This window comes from Engystomops pustulosus, chromosome 3, assembly GCF_040894005.1.
Source record: "Engystomops pustulosus chromosome 3, aEngPut4.maternal, whole genome shotgun sequence".
Lineage (NCBI taxonomy): Eukaryota > Metazoa > Chordata > Amphibia > Anura > Leptodactylidae > Engystomops > Engystomops pustulosus.
Window position 1 is genome coordinate 28,371,539 of NC_092413.1, and position 12,353 is coordinate 28,383,891.

Below are 12,353 nucleotides of genomic sequence, written 5' to 3' on the forward strand. Positions count from 1 at the left end.
CAATCTTGCCACAAAAGATGGAAAAAAGAGTCAACAAATAAATAAAATTTTTAGAACTTTCGAATTCAAAGGACTTCATTAAAATCGCTAAATATCCTTAAGTCGCACCAATTTAGAAAATCAAAGGACAATTAAAATGAATGCAAAGAATATATAAAAAAATTCCCAGTACTTCGGTGACTACTGTCATGCAAATTATTTCTGAACTAGTAGAAACTAGTAAATTACCTAGAGAGTAGAAATTATATATTTGCAGACAATACTTAACTGTGCAGCGTAATTAACGTAAAAGAGGAGGGTATTAAATTACAGAGGGATTTGGAGAACTCGGAACATTAAGCTGAGAAGTGGTGAATTAAGTTTATTGTAGATAAAAGTAAGATTATGCCCTTAGGACGGGAGAAAAAAAAACACATCATCATTAACCAATGAAATGGCAACATCGGTGGATAATATGGTGAATTATGGGAATCAATGCCAGGCAGCTGATGCCAAGGCAAAGGAGATCATGGTATTTGGTAAGAGTGACCTGGACACAAATGATGAAAACACTAAAGAGGATTGCCAGTAATACAATACTTTACTAGGATAAATACAAGACCCTGAAAGGTAACCCATATAGTAGTTACCCTGGTAAAGTCTGTGAAAAGCCGGCGGCACTAGCGGGTCACATAACCTGCTGGCAACAGCACCTGGGATTCCAGGTGACGTTCTGTTTCCGTGACGTTCCCTTTCTTGCGGTTTTCCTGTGGATGGAGAGGGGCATGCAGATTGCCATAACCAGTGGTTGGGTACAACTGGTAGTAGAAGATGGTGCTCGGCACAATCCAATTTGAGCGGTCACAATGCAGACCAATCGCGGGGCAGTATTAGTCACTGTAAGAGACTCCGGCAATACAATCCTATTCTCATAACACTGCTGGTGGTGCTCTGCTGAAGTGACATATAGACCAATGAATATTCGGATAAAGAGAAAGGATGGGCGGCACTCACCATAGCTGTGAAAAATCGGTTTCTTTATTTCAGGTGCATAGTACAGGGAGGAGCGCGATTTTTCACAGCTATGGTGAGTGCCGCCCATCCTTTCTCTTTATTTGAACAGTGGTTGGGTACGGATGTCCATTACGGTTTGCATGCCCCCTTTATCCGACGCAAGCCATCAGGAACATCACAGGAAGCCCCAGCGGCTCTGACCAAACTTTAACAGGGTAAGTATAATATGGGTGACCCAATTAGGGTCTTGTACTTACCCTATTAAATTTTATAATATTGGCCAACCCCTTTAATAATGGATATAGAAAACAGATGGAATATTGTGTAAACTAGCATGAAAAGTAAGTAGTACTTGTCTGGTGTAAAATAAAAAAACAAGACAAACCTCAACAACCCCTGCTACAACTGTGCTCCCCCACCTAATCTTTACTTCTGGATCTGTCTTGATGCACAATAACGAATAGTTGGCCAACGGTGACCAGTGTCGAGGTCCAAGACTAGTTGCAAGAATCAGAAGAACACTACTTCATCAATGCATGAAGTAAAAGACTCTAGTGGGGAGTACCCAAGTGTCAGCACTGAATGAACAAATAGTTAATTGATTCAGTGAGATCTTTACAGAAATTTCCAGTTAAAAAAATCGAATCTAAAAGTTTTTTTATCTTTGATCTCTTGCTGCTCAGTGCCCAGTCCCCTACAACTCTGCACTACTTTCTGGTGCAGCAAAGTTGTCTCAATACAGGGGCTTGTAGTTGATCACTGCACCAGAAGTACATTACAGGGATCGGTCAGAATATTTTAAAAAATATTTTATATTTTTTTTTTATATATTGACACAGGACACCTACCATTAGAATAACTGATGGGAGATGTCCTTTGGAATCTCTAGGAACAGCCGGATCCTTTAAAAAAAGCCTTTATAAAAATATTGGAGGTGAAGGTGCCTCTTGGCTCCACCACTTGCTAATATATGCCACTGACATTAAAACTGGTGGACCGGACCGGGCTGTTATGAACACTGAGTACAGGTGACGAAGCACATTTTAATATTTAATAAGTGTTTTTTTTAAAAGAATCCGTCCGCTCCTGCAGATACCAAAAGCGAGGCCATCCCTAGACAGATGTAACGAGCAAGTAAGTTTGGGAGACCCACCATCAGAAAATTTTTATAGTAGATGTCCTTTAAATCTTATTACTAAAAACATAGGAAGAGTCAATTGCCACCGTATGTTTGTGCCACTGGTTTGCACAAAGGTTAACCCAAAGACATAGCAAGCAGGTCAGAAGCAGTTATACGGCTTTCATGGTGTACAGTTACTATATTCTATAGGATTTCTTTAGGAGTAATTTACCATATGCTGGCACATTGTGCCCCTGCCCCTCTGCCGCGCCAGATACATCAAGAGTCTGCACTGGAATACAATCCAAATTTTCAAATCCTGGACAACCTTTTTAGAGTAAGATACAATCATCTTGGCCTTGGATAATAAGACGTTAGGGTGTGTGAAAATTTTCTTGGAAAACCTCATTATAAATTCAAATCATGTCATTAATGGAAATAGATTCACGTTCTCGGAATATCTGTAAACTTACAAAACACATGTGACGACATTGGTTTATCACAAGAAGAATCTTAGATTATTTTGCATTGTCACGCCCAGAAACATTAATTTTCAAGACTATAAAAAAGGACAGTACTACAATAACATTTAACCCCAGGCCACATGGTGTTATTAACCCCTTAAGGACGGAGGGTTTTTCGCCTCATTTCTCGCTCTCCAACTTCAAAAATCCATAACTTTTTCATTTTTCCGTGTACAGACCTCTGTGAGGGCTTATTTTGTGCGTAACAAATTTTACTTTCCCGTAATGTTATTTATTTTAACATGCCGTGTACTGCGAAGCTGAAAAAAAATTCCAAATGTGGAAAAATTGAAAAAAAACCGCACGTGCGTCCCGTTCTTGTGGGCTCAGTTTTTACGACTTTCACTCTTCGCTCCAAATAACACGCCTACTTTATTCTTTGGTTCGGTGCGATCGCGGTGATACCAAATTTATATAGGTTTTATTGTGTTTTAATACATTTTCAAAAATTAAACGAATGTGTACAAAAAAGAAAAAAATTTTTTTGCCATCTTCTGACGCTAATAACTTTTTCATACTTTGGCGCACGGAGATGTGTGAGGGGTCATTTTTTGCGAAATGAGGCGACGTTTTCATTGCTATCATTTTGAGGTCTGTGCGACATTTTGATCATTTTTTATTTCATTTTTTATGTTATGTAAAAAGGTGTAAAAGTCACATTTCGGACATTTGGGCGCCATTTCCCGCCTCGGAGGTCACCGCCGGCCGTAACCGTTTTTATATTTTGATAGATCGGGCATTTTGGGACGCGGCGATACCTAATATGTCTGTGATTTTTACTGTTTGTTATGTTTTATATCCGTTCTAGGGAAAGGGGGGTGATTTGAACTTTTAATATTTTATTAATTTTTTTTATTTTTTAAACTTTTTTTTTTCTTTTTTTTTTCACTATCTTTTAGACCATCTAGGGTACATTAACCCTAGATGGTCAGATCGCTCCTACCATATACTGCAATACTACAGTATTGCAATATATGGCATTTTTGCAGGTTATACATTACAATGAGCCACTGGCTCATTGTAACGAACCTGCATAAACCATGTAGCCTCGTGTCAAAAGAAGACCCGAGGCTACCATGGTAACCGATCGCCGCCCCCCGATGACGTTCGGGGGCGTGGCGATCGAAAAAAAGATGGCGGCGCCCGCGCGCCGCCGTCTTTTAAACGCCGCCGGCGACTTTGCCGGCGGCGTTTAGGGGGTTAATAGCCGCGATCGGTGCTAGCACCGACCGCGGTTATTAGCGGTGGGGGTTTTGTGCAAAATGCAAAAACCCCCACCTCTGTATGAAGAGGACTCAGCCCGTGAGCCCTCTTCATACATCCCTTATACCTCTGCGCCGTAGAGCTACGGCGCAGAGCGTTAAGGAGTTAAGCTATTATGTTTTCCACTTTCCTTTATTAAAAGGGTATTCTTTGGACATTCAAATTTAATTTAATTCATCGGCCATAGTTATACATTTCCTCATTTGGATGTTATTAAAAATTTTTACCAATGTAGCCATGTTGTCCCTGAGAAAGGAGATTGCTGTCCTAGGATACGACCACCTCTGCTGGAGGGATGGCACAAAGAAACAAATACTTTTTTCCATATGAATTGTCCAGGAGTTATAGCATGTCCCACATCTGTCCTGTGCTAATGATTGCTGAATTCAGGTGGTCGTTCAGGAATCAATAGCTCATGTGTGGCCACTGCAGCCAGGGAGCGAGGAGAACAACTATCTCATTTTTAAGGGACAAAATGGATACATTTGTAGGAACTTTTTTTAATAACATGCAATTGAAGAAATGTATGTACAGTATATGGCAGGTGAATAAACTGAATGCATGGATGGGAATACCCCTTCAATGCCTACTTCCTTCTTTTACATTTGAGAATGTTCTAAAACCTGTGTCTAGGGGATACAACTTGGTACTACCCCTTTTATATCAAGTGCTTTTTTCAAAGGTCAAAACTGAACTGTGGCTCAAAAGGAGTTACATTGGTGGTATGAAAGTATCTCTACCCTGTTCACATACTACTGAATATAAAACAGTTAAGGGATAAGTTGCAGAAGGCCATTACACCTGCATTGCAAATACATCTTTCTTTGCAATGCAATATAATTGTGTATTTTTACTTACCTGGCTTCCTGATAAAATCCTCTAGTGAGTCCCAGGATATGTTTTGGTTTGGATGCATTAAAAAAAACAAACACGTGACTTGTCTGTGCTGCTCACTCCTCAGCTCTCAGCCCCCACCTTTCTGCTCCTGTACAGCTCCTTCCTCCTACTCCTTCACCTACACAGGGAAAGAGCTCATTGCATGGTGAGTTGACATCAGTGGGGAAAGAGGATTTGTACAGGAGCACAAAGGTGGAGGCTGAAAGCTGAGGAGAGAACGAGCAGCACAGATAATTCACATGTTTTTTTTTTTTTTAATGCGTCCAAACAAAAACAAACCTGGGACTCACGAGAGGATTTTGTTAGGAAACCAGGTAGGTTAAAACACAAAATTATATTGTAATGCAAATGCTTAGAAAAGGCAGAAAGGCATCTTTGCAAAGCAGCTATAATGGGCTTCTGCAACCTGTCTTTAGTAAAAATGAGGTCCCTGGTCAAAGGTTCCATTTAAGGGACTGTCCAACGTTTTTTTTAAAGTTCTCTTAAGTGTACAGAGCTCGTTTTTACTCCATGATCCAGAGCTGCCCTGCCGCTTAGTTTCCGGTCTGTGTGGTGCTGCAGCCGGCATGTGATTGCTGCATCCAATATAATGTAATTGCTTAGCCATTGATTGGCTGAGATGAGCTAACGCCAGTCACAGTACAACAGAGACAAGGTGCCGCATGATAGGTGCGATGCTGAATGTGACAAGGTAAGTACTGAATATGTAGGGCAGGATCACTAAGAGAGCAAAAAGACTAAAATGCCACAAGACTGTACTACTAATCTCAGAACAATTCATCCATTAACATAAAATACTCTGACTGAATTGGAAAAAATGTAACATGACATTTTTTTTTCTCCCACTTTATTACTCTGCGATAACGTGATCAAATAAGACCATTGTTTCTTATTTAAGGACATTTACTAGTCATTTTGACTGCTTTCAAACATTCAAGCTGCTGGGTAGCTCCTAGCAGCGTGAATACAGTATTACGTCTATTAGAAGCATTGCTCCTGTACTTAATAACTTTATGTACTTTTTTGCTGAAATATCGCCGGTAGGCTGAATGGTTGAAACCAGTGAAAATGACGTCTAGATTTCCTGTAAGAGATCACATATCAGCTTTGTTGTAGATGTAGAACTTTAAAAAAAAAAAAAAAAAGATCAATTCAAATCGAATTTAAAACCAAATTCATTTCTTTTCAGTTCCTAAATTTCTGCCAGCGATGTGACCGATAATTCCCACTGTGAAGTCACTTCTGCATCTACTAATGACAGGCCAGGTTCATAGATTCTAGAAATCCAAAAAGTTAACGAAAATATTTTTGCACATTTTTACAGCATTAAGCTCCTGTTTTAAGTATCAAAAAACCGTTTGCTTGTTACAAAATGCTAAAATTGCTAAAAACAAAAAACCTAAACCCGACTATGAAAAAAATTAAGAACCAATCCTATGTTTATATATATTTGCCTAATTTCTCTGTACCGTGGTATCTGTTGTGGTTCTCTTCCATAACTTCATACACCCCAGATCTGCTATGCAGAATACCTATTATTTATGACCAGCCATCCAGATGTGAAACCTGTTTCCTTCTGGCGTCACTGCCCTCAAGAGGGATAAGGCTCCCGGGCACCACAGGGCATCTGAAAAGTAAATATTATTTGTGACAGAAAAGCAGAAGCTCAGGAAATGCTGCTGTTTTGGGCTGTCAATGTATTCAAAACGTCAAAGTTTGGACTAAACTACTGACTATAAAATAAACCCCGACAATAGGGAAGAAAAATATCTGATGCGTCTGGTCAGCATTATTCAGTCCTGAGACTTACCGGCCTGTTCTATACACCTGGTAGTTGGCGGCTTAAAGTGCCTTGTGCCATTAACCTTTGCAATAGTTTCCTTTAAATATCTCGCACTGCAGCGTGAAAAACATATTGAAAACCATTTGTCTATAATGTGGTTTAATATTTTGAGCTGTGTAATTTTGGTTGAAAGCTTAAAAAGTTAGAATCTTTGGATACATCACAAGCATAAGTGAGTCCAAATAATATAGATTGTTTTATTATAGGAAATAGATTATTTTTTCACTTTCTTTGCACTTCTTATTCCTGAAAAAAATTATCTTCTCTCTAAATTTCATCTCCAACAGATAGAAGTTTCATTTAGGTGTCAGACTCCATACCGGATCTATATAGACAGAAAGGGAATGAAGTTCTTCAACTATCGGACCATTCCCTTTAATGGGAGCCGCAGCTCCATACGCAGGTTACAGCCAATACACAGAACAAGGATATAAGTGTCTCCGTCTTGGGGCTCGGTGATTATACCAACTGAAACAGCCAAATGGTGGGGTGGCGTGACAATGGCTCCTCATTCGCCAAGATATTGAAGGTCAATCCTAAATATAGGCCATCAATAAAAATATCTGGATAACCCTTTTTAAGGGTTTGTCCAGTAATCCTAGAAAACCAAATGGAATCTGGGACAGGGGTGATGTGTAATAAATCTGCCCCGGCTCCTGCGTCGGTATTCCAGTCACCACAAAAGCAGACCTCTTTAGACCGCTCTGGACTTCAATCTGTGGCCTACTTGGATTACTTGTGATGTAACAAGAATCCCTAATAACATGATGTGGGATTAAGAAAAACAGTGGGGGTCATTTACTAAGGGCCCGAATCGCTATTTGTCGTTGCGTTTCCAGAAAATTACCGTTTTGCGCCGAATTGGGGCATGCGGCCATCGGAAAACCCGATCGATTCGGAAAAACCGCCGTATTAAAAAAAAAAATTCTCGCTCGACACGCGCTTACCTGCACCAAGCAAGGGATGGTGAACTCCAGTGGACCTCGGCGGACTTCAGCGCAGCAGCAACACCTGGTGGACATCGGGCGCACTACCTTAGTGAACCGCCGGAAGACCCGAATCCTTGATGGAAAACATGCCGCTGGATCGCGACAGGACCGGGTAAGTAAATCTGCCCCAGTATATCTATTCCAGAAGGAACAGGTTCCCAACTGTAGACATCACTGTTTCAACCTGGTTGGGTCTCCTCAGTACAGTGTAGGGAACTGGGTGAGATGCTATTAACCAGGATCAGGAAGTAAGAGTTCTTCTAATGGAGAGTTTTCCAAGTAAAGCCGCCTTATAGGCTTCTGGAGACTTATAGCCATTGATGCTCCACTAGGGCATTCTGGGAAATATGCAAATATGTTTTCCAAGGTAGGAAATGGAATACAATGCCTCCTTTTGCTACACTGAAAAACAGACCCCTAAACACCTTTCAAGGTAGCAAAAGGAGGCATTATTTTCCATTTCCCACCTTGGATCCAGAATCCAATGGCTATAAGTCTCCACACACCTACATGGATTACTATAAATCTATGTCGATTATATAGTATAATCTATACAGTTTTGTTATATTTTGCTATTTAATATACAAAAAAAGTTAGTTTTCCCTGCCTTTAATTAATTAATTTTTTTTCCCTTTTAATCCCATTTATAATAAATTTAACTAGATCTGCACATTTTGTTTCAGGACTGTCATAACGATGACTTTCTAATCAAAGATACTCAGTAAAATGTTATTTCAAGAATACCACGAACACCCTGCGTAACAGAGTAGCAACAAGTTATGAGTTAACATCTTCAAATTCTTGACAGGTTCTATATAGCTTCATTAGTAGACTCTATGGACAACTGCGTCAACCAAAGGAATTTAATATTTGACTTTTATCTTTAATATGTAGAATTTATATTCATCTTAGAATGTAAATAAATTGCCATAAGAGAAGAGATTTTATATTTTTTTTTTTTAAAAAAAGGAAAAACTAAAAACATGCACCAAATTATTAACAGCCCCTACCTGTCCACTTCTGCAATGGATCCATAATGAGCCCCGATGGGAACATGGGATTATTGAAAAAAATAATGAGAGGGCACAACATGTAGTTTGTGAAGGAATCAATCTGTTTCCTATATTATGAATGATTGGGAAAGATGTGTGACTATGATTCCCTGTATATTAGTGTAAATAGCTGAATATATGTATGGTAAGTTACAATCAGGTGATCTACACAATGAATGTTCCACTTCTAGATTTCTCAATCCACATTTACCAGTGAGTGGAATTGGAGAGGAAATGTTACATTATTTATAGAATCCCTGTTCATCAAAAAGTTTTCATTTAGTAGGAGCAAGTGTGGAGGACAGAAAACTTTTAGAGCCCAAGTGCTGTTAAACTGATTTGTTGAAAAGGACTTAACAAAAAAATACTAGCAACAAGGAGGTAATGCATCTTAATTTGTTTTTTATTTGTCCACCTCGTTAAAAAGAGAAGGCCCCTTGGACCATGAAAGTCAAGAGGGATGTAACCTGTTTTTTTTTTTCAGAGACACGACTCTAGAGACATTTAGGGGTCTAAAGTTATACTCCCCCGTGCAGCTTCTAAACTTGACTCATTTCAGGCAAAATATGTCTCTTCTTTGCTCATTTTTACGACTTTGTTAGAGATTTTTTCATATATAATAAATGGAAGACATTTTACATAAAAGATGACATTTTAGAAAGTACATTTCATACTCTACCTGATGGGACTGAGTTTAATGGGGTAATATCTAGAGAAAGGTTTCCTCTAACTGTCTCCCCTAAATGTCCTGCTACCTGCATGTGAACAAGGCAAAAATAGCTATATATATATATTCATTCATCTATGAAAAACAGTTCTGACTAGGACAAACTATACTCTTTAATGGATTGATCACATGGTCCGTTAAAGGGAACCTAGAACCACATTTTTAACAAATACAGCTAGTGGCAGGTTCCAAAAGAGCCCTAGTAACTATCTGGCCCACTTCTTTTGTTTTCTCCATATCCCCATAATATCAGAGTTTTAAACTTGCCTGGAATCTAAAGAGCGAGTCGAGAGGGCTTGCCTAATGTCAAATGACCAGGTTGACATCACAGGTCCTTTAGCCTCTTAACATTAGCAAACGGTACCCCATGCCCATATTGGACCACATAAAAAAAATCAGAGCAGCCTGCATGGACTTCTGCTCCTCTCCATGCAGGTTGCTGTGATTTCTTAAGATATATGCTTGGTGTACAGTTTGTTAAGTTAGGAGGCTAAAGGACCTGCAATGATGTCACACTGGTCACATGACATTACTGCTGCATGCAGAAAAAGCATGGGGAGGAGCTGCTGGATTCAGCCCGAAGAGGCCACACCCACCTCGCTATAGACATCCTTGGATACCAGGTAAAATGATAAAGATTATTATATGGGTATCAAAGGGGAACAACATTTTAGCTAAAAGAGGGTTGTCAGTTACTTGGGCTCTATTGGAACCTGCCACTAGCTGTATTTGTGAAAAATGTGGTGACGGGTTTCCTTTAAAATAATGTAAACATGCGGGGATCCTTCAAAAAAACAACCGGACGTTTTCTATTGTTGAGTCGCTGTACTTACTGGAAATATTGCAGCAAATCATAGATCATGGCATCACATAGCTCAGCTACTATACAACGTAACTTAAAATCCACTGACTCAGAGACAAAAACATCAAAAATTTAGTTTGCCAAAATGTACATGTAATGAACTTGAACATTTGCCAATTTATTTGCCATCAAATCCCTTTTATTTGGCAGAGTTTTATCAGTCTAAGTTAGATTATCGTGCTCCCACTCCTCCACCCTCACAGTTCTTCCTTGGTCCAAACTGTAAGCGTCCAGGGAAACACCAAGCTCAACAGTAGGGATTAAGCCACCTGTACCCTAAAGGCGGTTTCTTTGCATTTCTGGCAGTCCTCGGAGAGCACAAGTCAAGTCTGAAGTTACTAAGCAATTACTGGGAATGTGCTGCAGTCAGTGAAAGTAAAAGAGGTTGCAAATTTAATTTGATAATCCACAGTCACAGGATCCAAACCTTTGACCTTTGCCAGAATATTAATCAAATTTTTTTTTTTAATTTTAGAAATACAGAAAACACCACAAGCCTAAACATCCATAAATATATGAGGCGGAGATATCATTTCTTATTTGTAGACAACTACAAAATTACGAATAGGAATTTAGAATCCTTTTCCACAAACAAACAAAAAAACTGCTGAAGTAAATATGTTGTAATATAAATATATAAGGATTTAATTGTGACTATTACATATACAGTAATTTAAAGGGGTATTCTCATCTGGACATTCACATTTAATGTAATTAATCTGCCATACACAAACATTTCTTCAATTGGATGTTATTAAAATTAATGTACCTGTGTGATGTAGCCATGTTGTCCCTTAGAAACAACACTGCTGTCCTTGGATACAACCACCGCTGCTAGAGTTATTGTACTAAGAAAAAATGTTTTTGCATATGAAATGTCTGGGAGTTACTTCATGTCCCACAGCCATCCTGTGGTAATGAATGCTGAATCAAGGTCATCAGACAGGGTTTAATAGCTCATGCATGGTGGTCATATCCAAGGACAGCTAGCTTGTTTCTAAGATGGCTACATTCATAAGAAAGTACCTTCACAAAATGCAACTGAAGAAATATGTGTATATGGCAGATGAATTACCGTAATTGAAATGTGAATGTCCAGATGAGAATACCCCTTTAATTTTAATAGTCACGGTAATAGTCATGCCAGTTTCTCATGGTTACTTTGCCATGACGCAGAAACTCATAGATGGCAATTGCTTTATATTTCAGATCGGTCTATTTAAGCAAATAAAACAAAGCACAAAACTTTTGTCAGGCTACAACAAAACAACTAATAGCAACAATAACAATGCATCACTGCACAATTCCTGACCCCTTCAAGACAAAGTATTTTATTTTTTTTTAATTTTGCGTTTATGTTTTTTCACTCTTTCCACAAGCCGGATCTTTTTGATTTACAAAGTTTTTCATTTAGAAAGTTTTATGAGGGCTTGTTATCTGCGAGATAAATTTTACTTTCTTATGGCACCATTTAATTTTCTGTGCCATATACTGGAAAGTTGGAAAAAAAATCCGATTGTGGTAGGTCATTTGGGTCAGTACGACTGTTACCAAATTGATATAAGATGGTCATGTCTTAAAAAAATAAAAAAATCAAGGGATCATTGTTTGTCTGATGAGAGGACATTTTCTTTCATACCATTTTGACAACAGTTAAACCTTTTGATGACTTTTTATTCTAATTTTTTTGTCAGGCAAAAGGAAAAAGCAGTGTAGATTCACCATATGCAACTTCCCCACTGTCTGACGTATATTTAAAGTGGTGGTCGTTCATGAAAGGGTTAAGACTTTCTATGCCCTGGGCAGGTACAGTATTATAGATGATAGTTTTTCATCCTGCCCCAATCGTAAGGAGCTTGTAGGTACATGAGAATTCTTTAAAAAGAAACACATAAATTAATAGAACAATAGTACATAAAAGTACATGGCAATCTATGGTTCGATTTAAAAAAGTGATTGCTTATAAAAGTTATTACAGCAATAAAAATACTTTTAAGGCTACATTCACACTGCCGTGAGCCTGCCGCACCGTAGCACGGCGGACACACGGCAGCGCAGGGAGAGGAGGAGTAGGTGAGCGCCG

At 38.8% G+C, this 12,353-nt stretch overlaps 1 protein-coding gene and 1 long non-coding RNA gene across 5 annotated transcripts in view; one reads left to right on the forward strand and one right to left on the reverse strand.

Moving 5' to 3' along the window:
* WDPCP (WD repeat containing planar cell polarity effector) overlaps positions 1 to 12,353 on the reverse strand; it is a 217,873-nt gene that overhangs the window by 39,172 nt on the left and 166,348 nt on the right. Inside the window, exon 15 of one of the 4 annotated variants that reach the window (XM_072140381.1) lies at positions 6,273 to 6,424. The exons of the other annotated variants lie outside the window; for them this stretch is intronic. Coding sequence (XP_071996482.1) covers positions 6,333 to 6,424 — 92 coding nt within the window. The 3' untranslated portion in view covers positions 6,273 to 6,332. Of the gene's footprint in view, positions 1 to 6,272; positions 6,425 to 12,353 lie in introns of those variants that run through there. 4 annotated transcript variants of the gene reach the window in all.
* The window catches only part of LOC140121124 (uncharacterized), a 76,836-nt gene that overhangs the window by 10,872 nt on the left and 53,611 nt on the right, over positions 1 to 12,353 (forward strand). The window lies entirely within an intron of this gene.